The sequence below is a fragment of the Trichechus manatus genome, unplaced genomic scaffold (assembly GCF_000243295.1).
Source record: "Trichechus manatus latirostris isolate Lorelei unplaced genomic scaffold, TriManLat1.0 scaffold00023, whole genome shotgun sequence".
In the NCBI taxonomy this organism is placed as follows: Eukaryota; Metazoa; Chordata; class Mammalia; order Sirenia; family Trichechidae; genus Trichechus; species Trichechus manatus.
The window spans coordinates 19086217-19101863 of record NW_004443959.1 but is presented as its reverse complement, the minus strand read 5'-3'; the positions used below and the strand labels follow the sequence as shown (position 1 = coordinate 19101863).

Below are 15647 nucleotides of genomic sequence, written 5' to 3'. Positions count from 1 at the left end.
AACCAATGTCATAAAACAGCATGTGTGTTACTGTTACATGAGAAACTATCTGTTCTGTAAGCCTTCACCTGAAGTACAATAAAATATTAAAAAAAAAAAAAAATACTTTGGGACTTTAAAGCACTTTAAAACCATATACTATTATTTTTGGAGGGTTGGCACGCACCCCTGAGTAAAAGTAGCACGGGCTGTTGAGTCAGATTTTCATTGTCCTCGTTGCTGTCAAGTCGATTCTGACTCATAGCACCCTACAGACCTGGCTAAAAATTCTTCCTTTGTCACCTGGCATTGGTTTGACGTTTGTCAAGTCAGTTAACTTCTGCAAGTCTCAATTTCCTCATCTGTAAATCAGGCCAAGTACCTGCCTGAAGTGTTACCATGAGGTCAAGTAGGACAACAATGCAAGTGCCTAGTCAGCGCCCATACAAACCATCCAGTTGCCATCAGTTTCCATCCTCCTTTCTCTGTGCTGATGCAGTTTACACCATTAACCCTGTAACCTTGGGAAAACCGTCGACTCTTCCTGGGACTTAGTTTTCTTAACAACAAACAGGAGATTCGTCCTAAATGCTCTCTTGTTCCTTTCTTATGCTTTAATGTCTTCCTCAGAAAAAACAAAACTCTTTACATTTTCTAAAAGAAAAAAAAAAGTTTTCTTTGCTCTGGTTCTACTTGGTCAGACATTTCTGGCCATTCCATTCTTACAGAATGATCTAACTAGAAAAATATAACTCTGTAATTCTGGGACACTAGTTTGTTACTAAAGTCTTAAAAATAATCTGAGGCGAAACTTAGACTAATCTACATTTGTCTAATTAGTAGAGTTATATATATTCCCAAAGTTAGACTGCTCTCTGCATTACCTCAGGATAGAATGCCATTTATGTAATTTAACCATTTATCAAGCTGTGCCTTGGTATGAAGATACACATGATAGATGACAGCAGTGTGGCCAGACGGCCTAGATTTAATAGCTTTGAGACCGTGGGAGAGTTACCTCACCTCCCTGTGCATATGTGAACTTGGACTAATAAAATTCTATTCATAGGGTTGTTACAAAGATTAAATTTGTTAATATAGTGCACATTGGCACATAATATGCATCCAATAATATTAGCTATTATTAATTTCAATATATATTTATTCTTTTTTGCTTTGTATTGGATGGTATGATGTCATCCAGTTTTTATCATTTTTCCTATCTCCCCCATTGAGTTTCTTTAAATCAGTAGTTGTGTCTACTACAGATTTCTCTCTTCGTTTGTTCCAAAGATTTATATTCTGTATATTTTACACCTTTCCCCCTTATGTCCTGTTAGTCACTTTCATTTTTTTTGATAGCCATGCATTTGTGTAGTTTGCAATAACTATGTTGTGATTGAAACACCAGGGGATTTTGATATCAGAAAAAAAACCACACAGGTTGCCATGGAATCAGTTCCGACTCATAGTGACCCTATAGAACAGAGTAGAACTACGCCATAGGGTTTCCAGGGAGCAGCTGATAGATTCAAACTGCCGAACTTTTGGTTAGCAGCTGAGCTCTTAACCGCTGCACCACCAGGGCTCCTTGGTATCAGAGGACATTCAATATTAGGAGTTGTGAGAACTTGGGCCATTTTAGCTGTCAGAACATTCCTGTAACCTGTGCACGTAGGAATGATGCCTACCCACCCCTAGGAATACCTACTCACCCTACAAGATTGCTGTGAGGCCCAAGAGATGACATTTATTTGGAAGCAGGTATAAATGGAAAGCATCATCAGAATGAGCTATTATGGTTGTGCTATTTAATTTACATCTAGGCTGTGGAAGGTTTATTTGTGATGTTTAGCTCTTGAACCCTTCACAAGCTTATTTAGAGTATGCTTTGCCCCCACCCCGCCCCGTTTTGGACATTAAGGTGCAGGGTAATAAGTTGTTATACTGCTCAAATCTCCATATAGCTAATTTGGCATCTATTCTCTAAGAATATTCAGTGTCTTTTAAGAGTGTTGTGTATACAAGAATGTGTATTAATTTTTTTACCTTTTTTCCTGTCTAAAATTCCTAATGATCTTTTTTTTCCTCTAATGATCCTTTGTCTTCTCTTAGTTCATCTATTAAAGTTAAATTCCACTGATGATTAAGAGGGCATTGAGTTTTCTCTGTTCTTGCTGTTTCTTTTTCTTTTCTTTTTGTTTCTTAACTTTTTTCTTTCTCTCTTCCTTCTTTCCTTCCTTCCTTTCTTAATAAGTTGATACACTATTGGGGTTGGGAGTGGGACAAAACGCTTGCCCTCGAAAAACTTCCGGTCTAGTGGGAAACATAAGATACGATCACCAATAACTATAATACAGGCAGAACGAGATTTTTTCTGTAAAATATATGTCATGAAAAGCCATGATAACACAAAATATGGACGTCCAGCCTCCAGTTTTAAAGGGAGGATTGTTGAAGAGTGGCACCATGTGGGGAATGGGTAGGGTTTGATGGTCAGACATCAAGAGTGGGGCTGAAGGTATCCCAAGCAAAGAGAATAGTGAAAACCTTTGTTCACAGGGGTGAAGTAGGATAGTGTAAAACTTGGGGGATACACTCAGTAATTCTTCTCCCTAGAATATAAAGTAGCTGAAGGTAAGGCTGGTAAAGGCCACATGGCTTCAATGCCTTGACTCCCATGATGAAATGTTTTCCTCTGAGCAGCGATCCTGCTCAACTCAGCTGAAGGCTGTTAAATACCATGACTAGAGAGAGAGCTGGAAGAGGCTTGTTCCTTGGACAACAGTGTTTACAATGAATTAACAAGATGTCCAGCAGGGAGGCCAAAATGCCTGTGCTAGACTAAGCCATTGTATTTACATGCTGTTTTTAAGACTTCATGTGTACAGGCCTCTTTCATTTTACATCCAAGATCTAAGCAGAACATAGACATCTTAGAAAAGTTGAAAATGAAGAAAATTTTAAGGCCTGGCAAACCACAGTGTGCATCTTTTTCACTTCTGTGTCTTTCCTCTGAAGTTACTGAGTGCTTGCTTTGCGCCAACCAGGATGCTATTATCTCCAGTAGCTGCATCTTTGATGGTCGTGTATTTGAATAGCTGTATAGTAGCATGATGGATTGACACAGGGCTGTAACAATGGGCTCAAGCATAACAAGGATTGTGACAACAGAGCAGGACCGGACAGTATTTTGTTCTGTTGTATATAGGGTCTTTATGAGTCGGACCTGACTCGACGGCACCTAACAACAACAACTTCACAGCATAAGATTATCTCATTTTACCTTTGTGAACCACCTGTGCAAAGTATAAAGTTCCCCATTTAACAGATAAGGGAGGTGATACCCTGGGAGATGGTGTAATTTACACTAAGTCACATAATCAGTACGTGCTCCCTCCCTGGAGAGTTCATGCAGAATCTCTGTCAGTGTCGTGGGCCCTGGGCCTGATTTGACAGAAGTGTTAAGAGTGCTTTTCCATGGCATAAAATTGTCAAGTATAGAGCCAGACAAAACTTTAGGGATCGTCTAGCTAAACCTATGCTTTCTAGGGATAAGGAAGCTGAGATTTAAGAGAGAATATTACTTATCAGCACATATCACAATTTCTTGACACAGCTTAGAAACATGGCAATTTTCAAGCAATACTCTTGTGTTGCTGACTCATATTTAGTTCCTAGTCCATCACGAACCTATTTTCAGTTTTGGTCATGTATTCATTTTATTTCTGCGGTTTTCTTCCCTTGCATAAGGGTGCTGCTCTCTTCCGGATGCATTCAGCAGCATTTTAGTTTTTCCATGTCCTTCTTCAGCTTAGCTATATTAAAAAAATAAAATAAAATCCAGTCCTTTCAACTAAAAGCTGTCTTTTTTCTTGACTCCCATTTTTGGGCACAGAAAATATACTGTTGTCTTAGAAAAATGCATAGTAAATTATCTAGAGACATTACCTGTATTTTCTATTGAAGTTGTAACACAGTACCACAACTTAGTGACTTAACACAAATTTATAACCTTAGAGTTCAGAAGTAAAGCAGCTGCACACTGTCTCACTGGGCTACAATTAAGGTATTGGCAAGTCTGAGCAACTTTTTGGAAGCTCCGGAGGAGAATCTGTTTCCTTATCTTTTCCAGCTTCTAGAGACCACCCACATTCCCTTGTTTGTGGCCATCTTCCTCAGCTTTCAAAGCTAGCAATGTTGAATCGAGTTCTTCTGAAGGTGCCATATCTCTGGTTCTTTGCCCCTGGGAAAAGTTCTCCACTTATGAAGACTCATATGATTAAATTGGGTCCAGCTGGGTAATTCAGGATAATCTCCCCAGCTCCTTAACCTTAGTCAGATCGGCAAAGCTCTTTTGCTGAGGAAGGCAACATATTCACAAATTTGGAGAATCAGAGTCTGGACATCTTTGGGGGATTATTATTATGCCTACCACATCACCTCCAAGAATTCAAAATATTATTTCTCTAATTGAAAAACATTTTGATGTCTGAATGCATTGATATGTGTGAAGCCTAGCCATTCTGTCAGCCTGGAATAGACTTTTGGTTTCCCTAAGTTAAGCCTGATGGTCTAACGCTTGTTTTAAAATAGTGAGCAGAATGGAGATGCCAGGGGAGAAAATTGCATAGGAGGGACTAGGGCACTGAGATCTCTGTGGGCAGGAGGCCATTCTCTGAATCAGCAACACCATCAGCCTTTTCATCCAAATGGCCCCTTTGAGTCTGCCTGAGTACAGAGAATGGTGGGCTTGGAGATGGGAACTGACTCTTCTGTTATTGCCAGGAATTACAAATACCTGTGAACTTTTTCTTTTTGCTTGCTGTTACAATCTGAACAAAGAGAATTTTTGTAAATCTTTTCATTTGTTTTTTCCCCTAAATATAATTTAGGAACATATGAGCAAATCATTTAATTAAAAAAAAAAAAAAACCTGATTTATTAGAAAAACCTATCAGAACTGGAATCTGTTACCAATATTCACAATTCTGTACTTTCACACCAAGCCATTAGTAACTAGGATGATGATGTGGATAAAAAAGTAAGTTGTTGGGGTTTTTTAACTTAAACTCGATTATGTTCAACAAATATTTGTTGATGGCCTACTATGTATCAGGCATTAGGCCACTTACTAGGAACAGAAGGATGAAGGAGACGGGATACCTTTACTGAAGGAATTACAGTCTGTCGGAGGGAGGGGGGGTAGCTACTTGCATATTTTCAGTATAATAAGTTATGAATTCTCAAATCGGAACTCATATAAGTACCGTGAGAGAAAACAGCAGGGGTGCCTGAGCAAGCCTGAGCATCAGCAGTGTGTACTTGTTGAAGGAAAGTGAGAAAAAAGGTGGGAAGTGCTGGAGATGGCATTACAGGCTGAGGAAACCACATGAGGCCTGAGGTGTGAAACGGGGCAATGCTGGAAAATTCCAGAACCTAAACGTCAGCTTCAACCACATGCCGTGTTGGAAAATCCTTCCCCCACCAACTCTCAGGGTCTTGTATTGAGCCTGGACCCTGGATCGGCAGCCCAGTCTCTCCTCCTCGTCCATTCCCTAGTTATTGTTGTTGTTAATTGCTGTCAAGTCTGGCTCCAACTCATGGCGAACTTACATATAACAGAAGGAAACCTTGTCCAGCCCTGCACCATCTTCATCATCATTGATGTGTTTGAGTCCTTTGCTGCTGTTGTGTAAGTTCATCTCATTGAGGAGTTGCCTTGTTTTCGCCGACTGTCTACTTTACCAAACATGATGTTCTTTTCTAGTGACTGGTCTTTCCTTCTGACTGTGTCCGAAGTCTCACCATCCTCACTTCTAAGGAGAATTCTGGTGAAATTTCTTCTAAGACAGATTTAATCATTCTTCTGGTCAAAACCAAAAACCAAACCCACAGCCATAGAGTTGATTCCAACTCATAGCGACCCCATAGGGTTTCCAAGGCTGTAACTCTCTACCGGAGCAGACTGCCACATCTTTCTCCTGAGAAACCACTGGTGGTTTCAAACCACCGACCTTTCAGTTAGCAGCCGAACCCTTTAACCACTGTGCCACCAGGGTTCCTGTTCTTCTGGTGGTCTGTGGTATTTATTCAGTGTTCTTTGCCAACACCACAATTCAAATGCATCAATTCTTCTGTCTTCCTTTTTCCTCGTTCAATTTTTTTTTCCCCCAACAGCACAGCTTAGAATAGTACCACAGTGTTCTTCAGAAGAGTTTTGGGTCTAGATCCTTCAGTTTCTAGAAGGTCCTTGGGCTCTTTTTGCAAAGAAATTTGCTTTCTCCCCAGAGCTTTATACCACAAGGCAAAGGGCAGCTACTTACCTTATAAACTGTAATTCTGTCAGTGGGTGATTTTCCATCATCCTCTCTACATGTAGAAGAAGCAAGCATATGATGATGTTTAATTGTATCTCAGCAGATACAGCTTTATATACAAATAAGGAAAGTGAGGGACAGGAAGAGTACTGGGCAGCTTGTCTTTTAATATCGGTAAAGAAGGAGCCTCTAAAATAAAGAGAACACAAAGTCCATGGGCATATAGGAACCTGATTTTGCAAAGCAATGCCAGTCACTCCTTCTTCTCCATTATGCATATCCCATAGGTTTCCTGTTTTATGTAATTCAAGATCATATTCACAAGGTGACTAGCCTTACAGAGGTAGAGTCAAAGCCAATTACCCCATTGGTGATGTTTCCACCAAGCCAGTACTGTCTGTCAGCTTTGTCCCCTCTGCCACTCTCGTTCCTCAGACGTTTGCCCTGCATAGGTTAACTCCATCTGTTAGGTGCTTGGGCAAAGGACTTACTAGGTTCTGTTCTAGATTTGCCTATTATGCCTTAGACACTGAACCTCTTGCATTTCACTGCTCTACCTTGGGGCACCAAGATAAGCCTTGAATAGATGTTGAAAGGTATTTAAGAAAAAGATTTTTTTTTCATTTATAACAGCCTGTGCTTTTTGATTGCATCAATAATATATTTCATTCTCCACCATTAATGGAGGAAATTTTGATTATAATGGTGTATTCTGTAAAATGTATTTAAAAATAAAAATACAAAGCATTGCCGTGGAGTCAATTCTGACTCATAGAGACCCTATAGGACAGAGTAGAACTGCCCCATAGGGTTTCCAAGGAGTGGCTGACAGATTCGAACTGCCGATCTTTTGGTTAACAACGAGCACTTAACCACTACACCACCAAGACTCCGTTAAATGTATAATGCTCCGTTATTTTAACTCCACTGTATCATCTCCTAAATGGTCCTCCAAGATGTCCCATTTTTAAAAAGTCAACTTAAGTTTGAGAAACAAAGTCCCTCTTGGAGATGTACAGTACAATTAACAGCAACGGCCCTGTGAAGTCCCACAATAAAGAAGGCAATCTTTCTTTAATCTACTTTTTCTCCAAACACATTTGAACAAAGAACTCTTTTTTTAATTTAACGCTTTTTGCTATCAAATTTTTGAAAGTGCTGCTCTGTTGCTAGTAACGCATTTCAATATAACTTCTAATGCAATGCGTTGGAATCTTCTCACTGATCCATCTTACTATACTGTTTGCATAACCAAAGAGCTATCAAGATCCTCTTTCCTTCTCCAGGATCAAACTGTGACCGTCTGTGACTGACACACACCCGTGGGTTTGAGAAGCACAGGAGAGAATGAGGGATCCATGGAATCTTAAGTTTAGAATTCAACATGAGTATTCAGTTCAGACAGAATCTCAAAATAGGTTTTAGATCTGCTCTAGTTGTAAAGTTATAATAGAAGATAGCATTCCTGGTAATACTGATTATAAAATTAACCAGACCAGAAATAACATGGCTTGACATTTGACTGAATCCAAAGTGTTCTGTGAAATGTTCACAGGGCGCATGAGTATTCTGTGTCTGAATTGAAATAGAACTGATTATCATTTCAGAAATTTTGATTCCTGGATTTGAACAGAGCAGCTCTTGTTGCACACTGGTTAAGTGCCTGGCTGCTCACCGAAAGGTTGTCAGTTCAAACCCACCAGCCACTTCACGCGAGAAAGATATGGAGGTCTGCTTCCGTAAAGATTGTTGTTGCCGTTGTTAGATGCCTTCGAGTCAGTTCTGACTCCTAGTGACCCCACGTACAATAGAGCGAAACACTGCCAGTCCTGCTCCAACCTCACAGTCATTTTATGCTTGAGCCTTTTGTTGCAGCCACTGTGTCACTCCATCTCGTTGAGGGTCTTCCTCTTTTTCAGCCTTGGGAACCCTATGGGACAGTTCTACTCTGTCCTGTATGGTCCCTGTGAGTTGGAATTGACTGGAGAACACCACTGACTAATATTTTTCATGAAAATTTGTGGTATGAGTTCATTGTGTTCTGCCAGGACATTGAGAGATTTTAAAGTATAGCTTCAATTTATGCTATCGGAAGTTATTGACGTTGTCTTTGAATTTGTACGTTAATTCTGGTGCTCTTCTGGCTTCTTGTTTCAGTGTGTGTTGTGCTGGTATTAGCTAAGTCTTTCAGGAACTTGAAAAGCAATTTCCAAGTTACGTATATAAACCCAAGACCCTGAAGCAGAAGTGATATGAACATTATACCTCTTTTTTTTTTCTTTCCCCTAAAATGACCCCTAGCGAAGTTCAGTAATGACTATTTGGAAACACATACATAACTTGATATGCAGTGTGTATTAGGTTTGCAAGAAACTTATGTTTCTTCTAGAAAGTTACTTTCCTTCCCTTCCTGGACTAAACCACAATGAATAATAAATACCATATAGTAAGTCACTGGAGGGTAACTTTACATTGCTCAGCCAGAGATTTTGAGTACGGTCTCAAGGTGTGGGTATAATTAGTGGATGTGGACCCAACTTGAAATAAAGTTTAGCACAGAAACTGAACAGAGTCTGGATTCTAGAAATGGATTGGATGAAGGGTACTAAGTAACAAGTGTAATGATCCTTTATTGTAACTACTTAAATATTCTGAAAGGAGCTCTGATGGGGCAGTGGTGAAGCACTTGGCTGCTAACTGAAAGGTCAGCAGTTCGAACCCACCAGTGGCTCTGCTGGACAAAGATGTAGCATTCTGCCTCTGTAAAGATTACAGCCTTGGAAACCCTATTGGGAGATTCTACACTGTCTTGTAGGGTCACTGGGAGTCAGATTCGACTCGATGGCAATGGGTTTGGTTTGGTTTGGTTTTGGTAAATGGGTTTGGTTTGGTTTTGCTGGAGTATACACCTAAACATCTTGAATATTTTGCTCAGCATCACTCAGAAAATTTCAAAATAAAACAATTAATTATGAAGTTGTCAAAGTTAAGATTCATTCACATTCCAAAGAGAAACTTGATTCAAATTGGAATAAAGAAACAAGGGAATACTTTGGTACCAGTAACTGGAAAGTCAGGGCTAGCTCCCGGTACAGCTGGATCCTGATGTCATCTAATGTTTTTTTCTGTCCATCTCTGAGCAGTGCTTCCCTGTGTTGAATTCATTTTAGACAAGCTCTCTCCATTGGGCAGCAGAGAAAGCCACACAGAAAGCTCCAGGTTTCCACTCCTTATTGCTGACCATACCAAAGTAAATATCCTGGCCTCCCTCACCCCATCATCCATTCAACCTCCCACAGGACTCTGGTTTGCCCACCTGGGTCATATATACCCATCTTTATACAAAATTGGGCCACATGAAAGGAGCTGTTTCTAAAAGGAAGGCAGCAGGGCAGACCAAAGACGTAATGAGGTTGACTTCAAATTGGTAAAGAAGTCTGAAGTTATTTTTAATGTGTCACATCCTTGATTCATGAAGAGAAACAGCTCAGGAAAGCCAAGATGAGTATCTGAAGAGTTCTTTACCCCAGGCGTGTGCTGCCCTTCCGCATGCCTGGTGGAGTACCTTCACCGTTCTCCATCCCATTGCCCTGCACAGAGTAAAGAGATCAGTGATCTTGCCTTAAGGTTACTTAAAGGAGCACATTTATGGACTACATGAGCCAAAGGTTTGTTTTGTTTCGTTTTTCTTGAAAATGATACCACTTTCTTTGTGATGTCTTCTCAACATTCTAGAATATGCATGAATTTTGATGAAATTTAAACCGTAAGATGTCAATCAACTAGCAGGTACCTTAAAAGTGTTATTTTGTTGTTGTTGTTGTTAATTATATCAGAATATTGCTACACTGTAATATTACCACAGTTCTGCTCTGTCCTAGTGTCGTTATGAGTCAGAATCGACTCGATGGCACTGCGTTTGATTTTTTTACAGCAGCAAAGAAGAGAAACAAATTCAGACTAATACATTCTAAAGCTCCCCCTCCTCCAGGAGAGTGGGGCCGATGGACTGGCAAGGCTTTATGTTTCACTATCAAAAAAATTACGATTTTTTCCCCCAATAATAGCTTAACCTTTAAAACCAGTTTGTTTAACTTCTATTTCAGTTTTGGGATGCATTGTTGACTTAATTAGGCATGGGGACTTTATGTTGCAGAGTTTGTAGGAAGAGGAAGGTTATTAGTTCATGACACATTCTTTTCTTTTAGTTAATATTTGGAATCTTTGAAATGAGGAAGTAAGGGCCAAGGGATTTATTTTTAGTATTTTTTTCTTTTTTTTTTTTCTGATGGGGGCATCACCATCTCTTAAAGAAACTTGCCCTCTCGAGTGTCATGTCTTCTTTCTCCCGTTGGCGGTGGTGACAGGATGAGGGTGTAGTAAAGTCATGTGCTACGTTCTCGTGCCTGAGCACTCTGCCTTTTCGGTGCAATACAGCTGTGGACTGTTCCTTCCAAGATGTTAGGTGTTGTAAAACACACACACACAAACACACACAGGACCAAAACTCTGCAATTAGTTCTGCTAAATTAGGAATGATGTGAACTTTGTTGTAATGAGTTCCCTAAGGCAATATTATCATAAACCAATGACCAGTTCATACTTGTAATGAAGATTCAGATCAGGGCGCTATGATGATCAGATCTGACTTAATCAAGATCCAGCATTCCTTGACAAAGGAAGTGAATACTCAGCCTATGTTAGCTACAATAAAATAATTTAAATTAAATTTCAGAGTATTGGTGCAAAAAGAATTTATATATTCATGTTTATAGCCACTTTGATCATATTACTCTGCCTTTTACTTTAAAATCTACTTACTTTGTGTTTACTTGCAGTTGAGTACCTTTCTTCAAGTTCACAAAGTACAAAATGTGTTAAATATGTAATGTGTTTTTGTAGTAATCATAATATATACATTCTTCTTTTCTTACAGGAACTTGAATTCCAGGATCTGACGGCTGTTTTGCATTGCATACACTCCTTTATAGCAGCCAAGGTGGCCTCAGTGGATCCCGTATTCATAGACAGTCAGAGTATTGCAAGAAAATACATGTATAGTAACTAAAACTTGCTTCTGTTAAGTGCTGAAAAATTAAATTATTTTCTTAAGAAATGAATCTTTCCTGCACAATATTGCAACTTTGTGTGATTTTATAATGAGCCTATAGTTGTGATACCAATAAAATACGTCACTAGTTTCCAAATGCGGGTCATACTTGTTAAATCTGGCAAGTTAGCACAGATTCTGTTCCTGGAAATCTATGGTTGCCAAAAACCAGTGTTCCACAGTGAAAAAGTTCATATCACGTGTGCTGTTATTTCTCCAAATAATGTAAAAAGTTATATCAACACTACAGACTCTACTTCCTACCGTGCTAAAATCCAGATTTCATTTTCATAAAATACATGATAGAAAATATTGAGAGCGCACTACTTTTTTTTTTCCCTTCAAAAAGGAAATAGTGGCCTTTGGATTTGGCATGTCATCTTTCCCTTTTTCTCAGGAGGGCTTGGGTGAAGGGATTATTTGAGAAATGAGTGCTACAAATATATGAAAAAAGGAAATTAATTTTAATTATTTTTCCAAGTCATAAAATATAGCATGTATTTTGGTTCCCTTGTGCTCATATAGTTTTTTACTTCTAAATAGGGACAATTTCTATTTTTGTTATTATAGGCAATTAAATGAAGTCCTTTCATTTTTCCTCTAGGAATTCAGAGTGTAGTTAGGAAAAGGCAAGATTGTGTACTCATTTCTCAAGGCTGCAAGCAAAGGAAAAACATAGAACCGTCAGACTGTAAGGTACAGGAGTGGAATTCTAAGAAAATCAACGGATGCTTCCTGCAGCTTCTATCAGAGCAAGTAGACAAGCCCTGAAGGTCTGATGTTCCATGCTGTGATTCAGATGTCAGTCGCTGTTAACAGTTTCCTGGGGACCACCCCATGCCTTGTTGAGCTGGTAGTTAGGAGGAAGGAATTGTTTTTATTTTTAAGATATCAAATATTTATTGTCAATGGTTTTTAGGTATTTAAAATAAACCTTTATTTTAGAAGATATATATTATATATGCATATCTATAATATTTAAAATGCCCATTAATATTTTAATGGCTTTGATGGAAGGCTGTAACAGAAACAGCATTTAACAGAATTTTAAAATAATATCCTGCAAAGAGAATGATGCTCAAGGAGCATCAGACACCATTTTTCTATATAGGTGTTTATTCTCTTGTTTTGACTAAAAATTCCTTGTAATATTAATAGCAATAGGAAATCGGAATTTTGTAAACTACTTATCATCAAAAAAGATAAAGTTAGAAATGCCCCTTTCTCCAGTTTTTCCTCTAACGGGGGTATTTCGATCCCCAAATTGAAGGAATTCTCATTTTCTTCCCTGATGTCAGAAAGACTAAACTCACTCAAAAGCAAAAGGTGTTTTTCAGCACTAAACAGTGAAGAAATTGTAAAAATTTTTTTTCTTGTTTTTATATAAAAGTTCAGAGTTTTGAATGTTTACTTTTACTAGACAATAATGAAAAAATAATATTTTCCCAGGAAAATTTATACTGAAATTCATTTTTATATTTGTATAAATATATAAATTTTTTGCAAGATGTGCAACTTTTTAATTAAAAAACAGCAAAAGCCTTTTCTTATAAAAATGAAACTGGCAAGCAAAATGCCCACTAGTCTTCCTATTTACATTAATACAATACCTGTCAGAGTCACTAAGCACAGTATTATAAAAAACGCTGCAGAAAGTACAAATTAAAGCTGTATTTTTTCACAAGACATGCGAGCCTTGCTCCACTATTGTAGACCCGATGAGGGGGGTCTAATTACTTAATTATTGCACCATTTAGAAAACAGAACTCATCCAGGTGACTTGGTGTCTTCTCCCACTGAAGTTCAGTCGAGGATAGCGCCCGGGGGCAGAAATCATTTTATTTGTTAAAGGGGAGATGCAGTTCATCCTAAAGTCTTCTTACTTTCATATCAATTAGAAACGAGTAAGAATTGTTTGAGTTCTCTATGGTTAACATTTGGAGCCCTGGTAGCACAGTGGTAAAGAGCTCGGCTGCTAACTAAAAGGTTGGCAGTTCGAATCCACCAGCCACTCCTTGGAAACTCTACGGGGCAGTTCTCCTCTGTCCTATAGGGTTGCTATGAGTCGGAACTGATTTGATGGCAACGGGTTTGGTAATGGGTATGGTTAACATTTACCAAAAACTTGTAGGTGCCAGACACTGCACTGTGTTTTACACACATGATTGCGTTCAGCTCTCATAACAGCCTGCCTGGGGTGTGGGCACGCTGTTTCAATTCTCATTTTCCAGGTGACGAAACAACAGCTTACAGAAGCTAAGTACAGGGTCTAAGATCCTATTGTTTATAAGCACTGGAACTTCAACTTGAACCAAGGCACTCTGACTCCTAAATCTTATTCCTAATTACCACCTGTGTGTGTCTGTGCTGTGGACCATCAAGTCAATTCTGACACATAGAGACCCTATGGGACAGAGTAGAACTGCCCCATAAGGTTTCCAAGGCTGTAATCTTTTCGGAAGGAGCCCTGGTGGCATAGTGGATAAACACGCAACTGCTGCTTCCATAAATATTACAGGCTTGGAAACTCTATGGAGCAGTTCTACTCTGTCCTGTAGGGTCGCTAAGAGTCAGAATCAACTCTTCGGCAATGGGGTAATCTTCACGGGAGCAGATTTCCAGGTGTTTTCTCTATGGAGTGAGTAGGTGGGTTCGAACCACCAACCTTTCAGTTAGCAGCCAAGAACTTAAAACACTGCACCACCAAAGCTCCTTAATTATTTACACTACACAGTACAAATGCTAGTCTGTTGAGTAAATTAATATTCAGAACTCAGAATTCTGGGCAGGTCTGTGGAGTCACATTTGTATTGACGTTCGTGTTTTGCATTTGACCATTATTGGAAAAACCTGGGCCCATTTCCCTTTGTTTCATTTGTATGCATTTTGTATCCCATCTGAACAACAGAAATGGAAAACTTTCTCACTAATGAAGTATTAGGAAAAGTGAAAAATATATTATTTTGGAAATGATCTTAGTCTAAGTTATTGAACGGGATTTAATTTATGGTATTTATTTGGGCAGCTGGCAGACTATTATTTTGAGTAGGTAATCCTCTTTAGTGACATTGATGGGTGAATATTCATCTTAAAGTTATTATTTACTTTTAGGAGAAAGACCGAGAAATGCCCATAATGCTAAAAGAGTAAGGAGATGAAATTACAAATATTTAATCTTTTTTTTTTTCCATAGAAGATATGGAGCCCTGCTGGCACAGTGGTTAAGAGCTCAGCTGCTAACCAAAAGGTCAGGAGTTTGCATACACCAGCCGCTCCTTGGAAATCCTATGGGGCAGTTCTACTCTGTCCTATAGGGTCGCTGTGAGTCGGAGTCGACTGACAGCCACGAATTTTTATGCACCAGATAGGCTTTGTTACCTAGGCATGTGTCTTGTGTGTGTGCGGTGCTTGTACAAAGCACACTGGATTTTAACAACTCGGAACCAGCAGAAATGATTAAACTCGGACAAAAGAGGAAAAGCAAAGAATCTTCTTTTACAAAAGATCAGGTTAGACACAATTACAGCTCAAAATTTTGGTATCAAGCCAAGGATTTCGGATTTTAAGGAACAGAACTAAGAGAGAGAGCGATTAATTGAGCTGTGGACTGTAAGAGGACACTTACGCATAGCAAGGTTCAGTTTCAATGAGAATGAGATCTACAGCAAGTTGTAGAGAACATTAGGAATACTGTCTAAATTGTTTGCAAAAACTTGTTTTTTTCCTCATCTTATGGTCTGAGTCTTCGTGATCTCAGAGTACATTTCAATTATCAAAGGAAATGAGATCTAAATACATTTGATTTTAGAAATTTGAAAAAAACCTCAGAATATAAACAAGTCTCAGAATTTCTTACTTTCAATCTTTAATTGAACTCTTGGTAGGTTTCAACACGTGCTATCAACCAGCTAATGCCTTTTCATTATCAAATTACTGGCGTTGCCCATGACCTAATGTTTGTGCTTTCAGCCTACTTTTATGTATTTGATGACTATTTTCTTCCTTTGACAGTTTCAGCATATCACAGCAGTGTTTATGGAAGTCCAAAGAGTCAGCAAAGTACTGAGTTTATTCTTTTCACTCTCTGGATAATTTATGGGAACTAACGTTTAAACTCCTCTGGTTTACTGACAGTCTCTAATGAATCTACATCAATAAATTCTTTAATCTGCCAGTCTTCAGTGACATGACCCCTTTGGTTTTCCTATACCCAGACACGTAAAAAGTAGTACAGACCT

The 15647-nt window shown here is 38.8% G+C and overlaps 1 protein-coding gene across 1 annotated transcript in view; it reads left to right on the top strand.

Annotated features, from left to right (window-relative positions):
* Window positions 1–11462, top strand: part of SNTG2 (syntrophin gamma 2) — a 315981-nt gene extending 304519 nt beyond the window's left edge. The window contains exon 16 of the mRNA XM_023728305.1: window positions 11236–11462. Coding sequence (XP_023584073.1) covers window positions 11236–11367 — 132 coding nt within the window. The 3' untranslated portion in view covers window positions 11368–11462. The remainder of the gene's footprint in view (window positions 1–11235) is intronic.
* Window positions 11463–15647: the final 4185 nt, after the last annotated feature.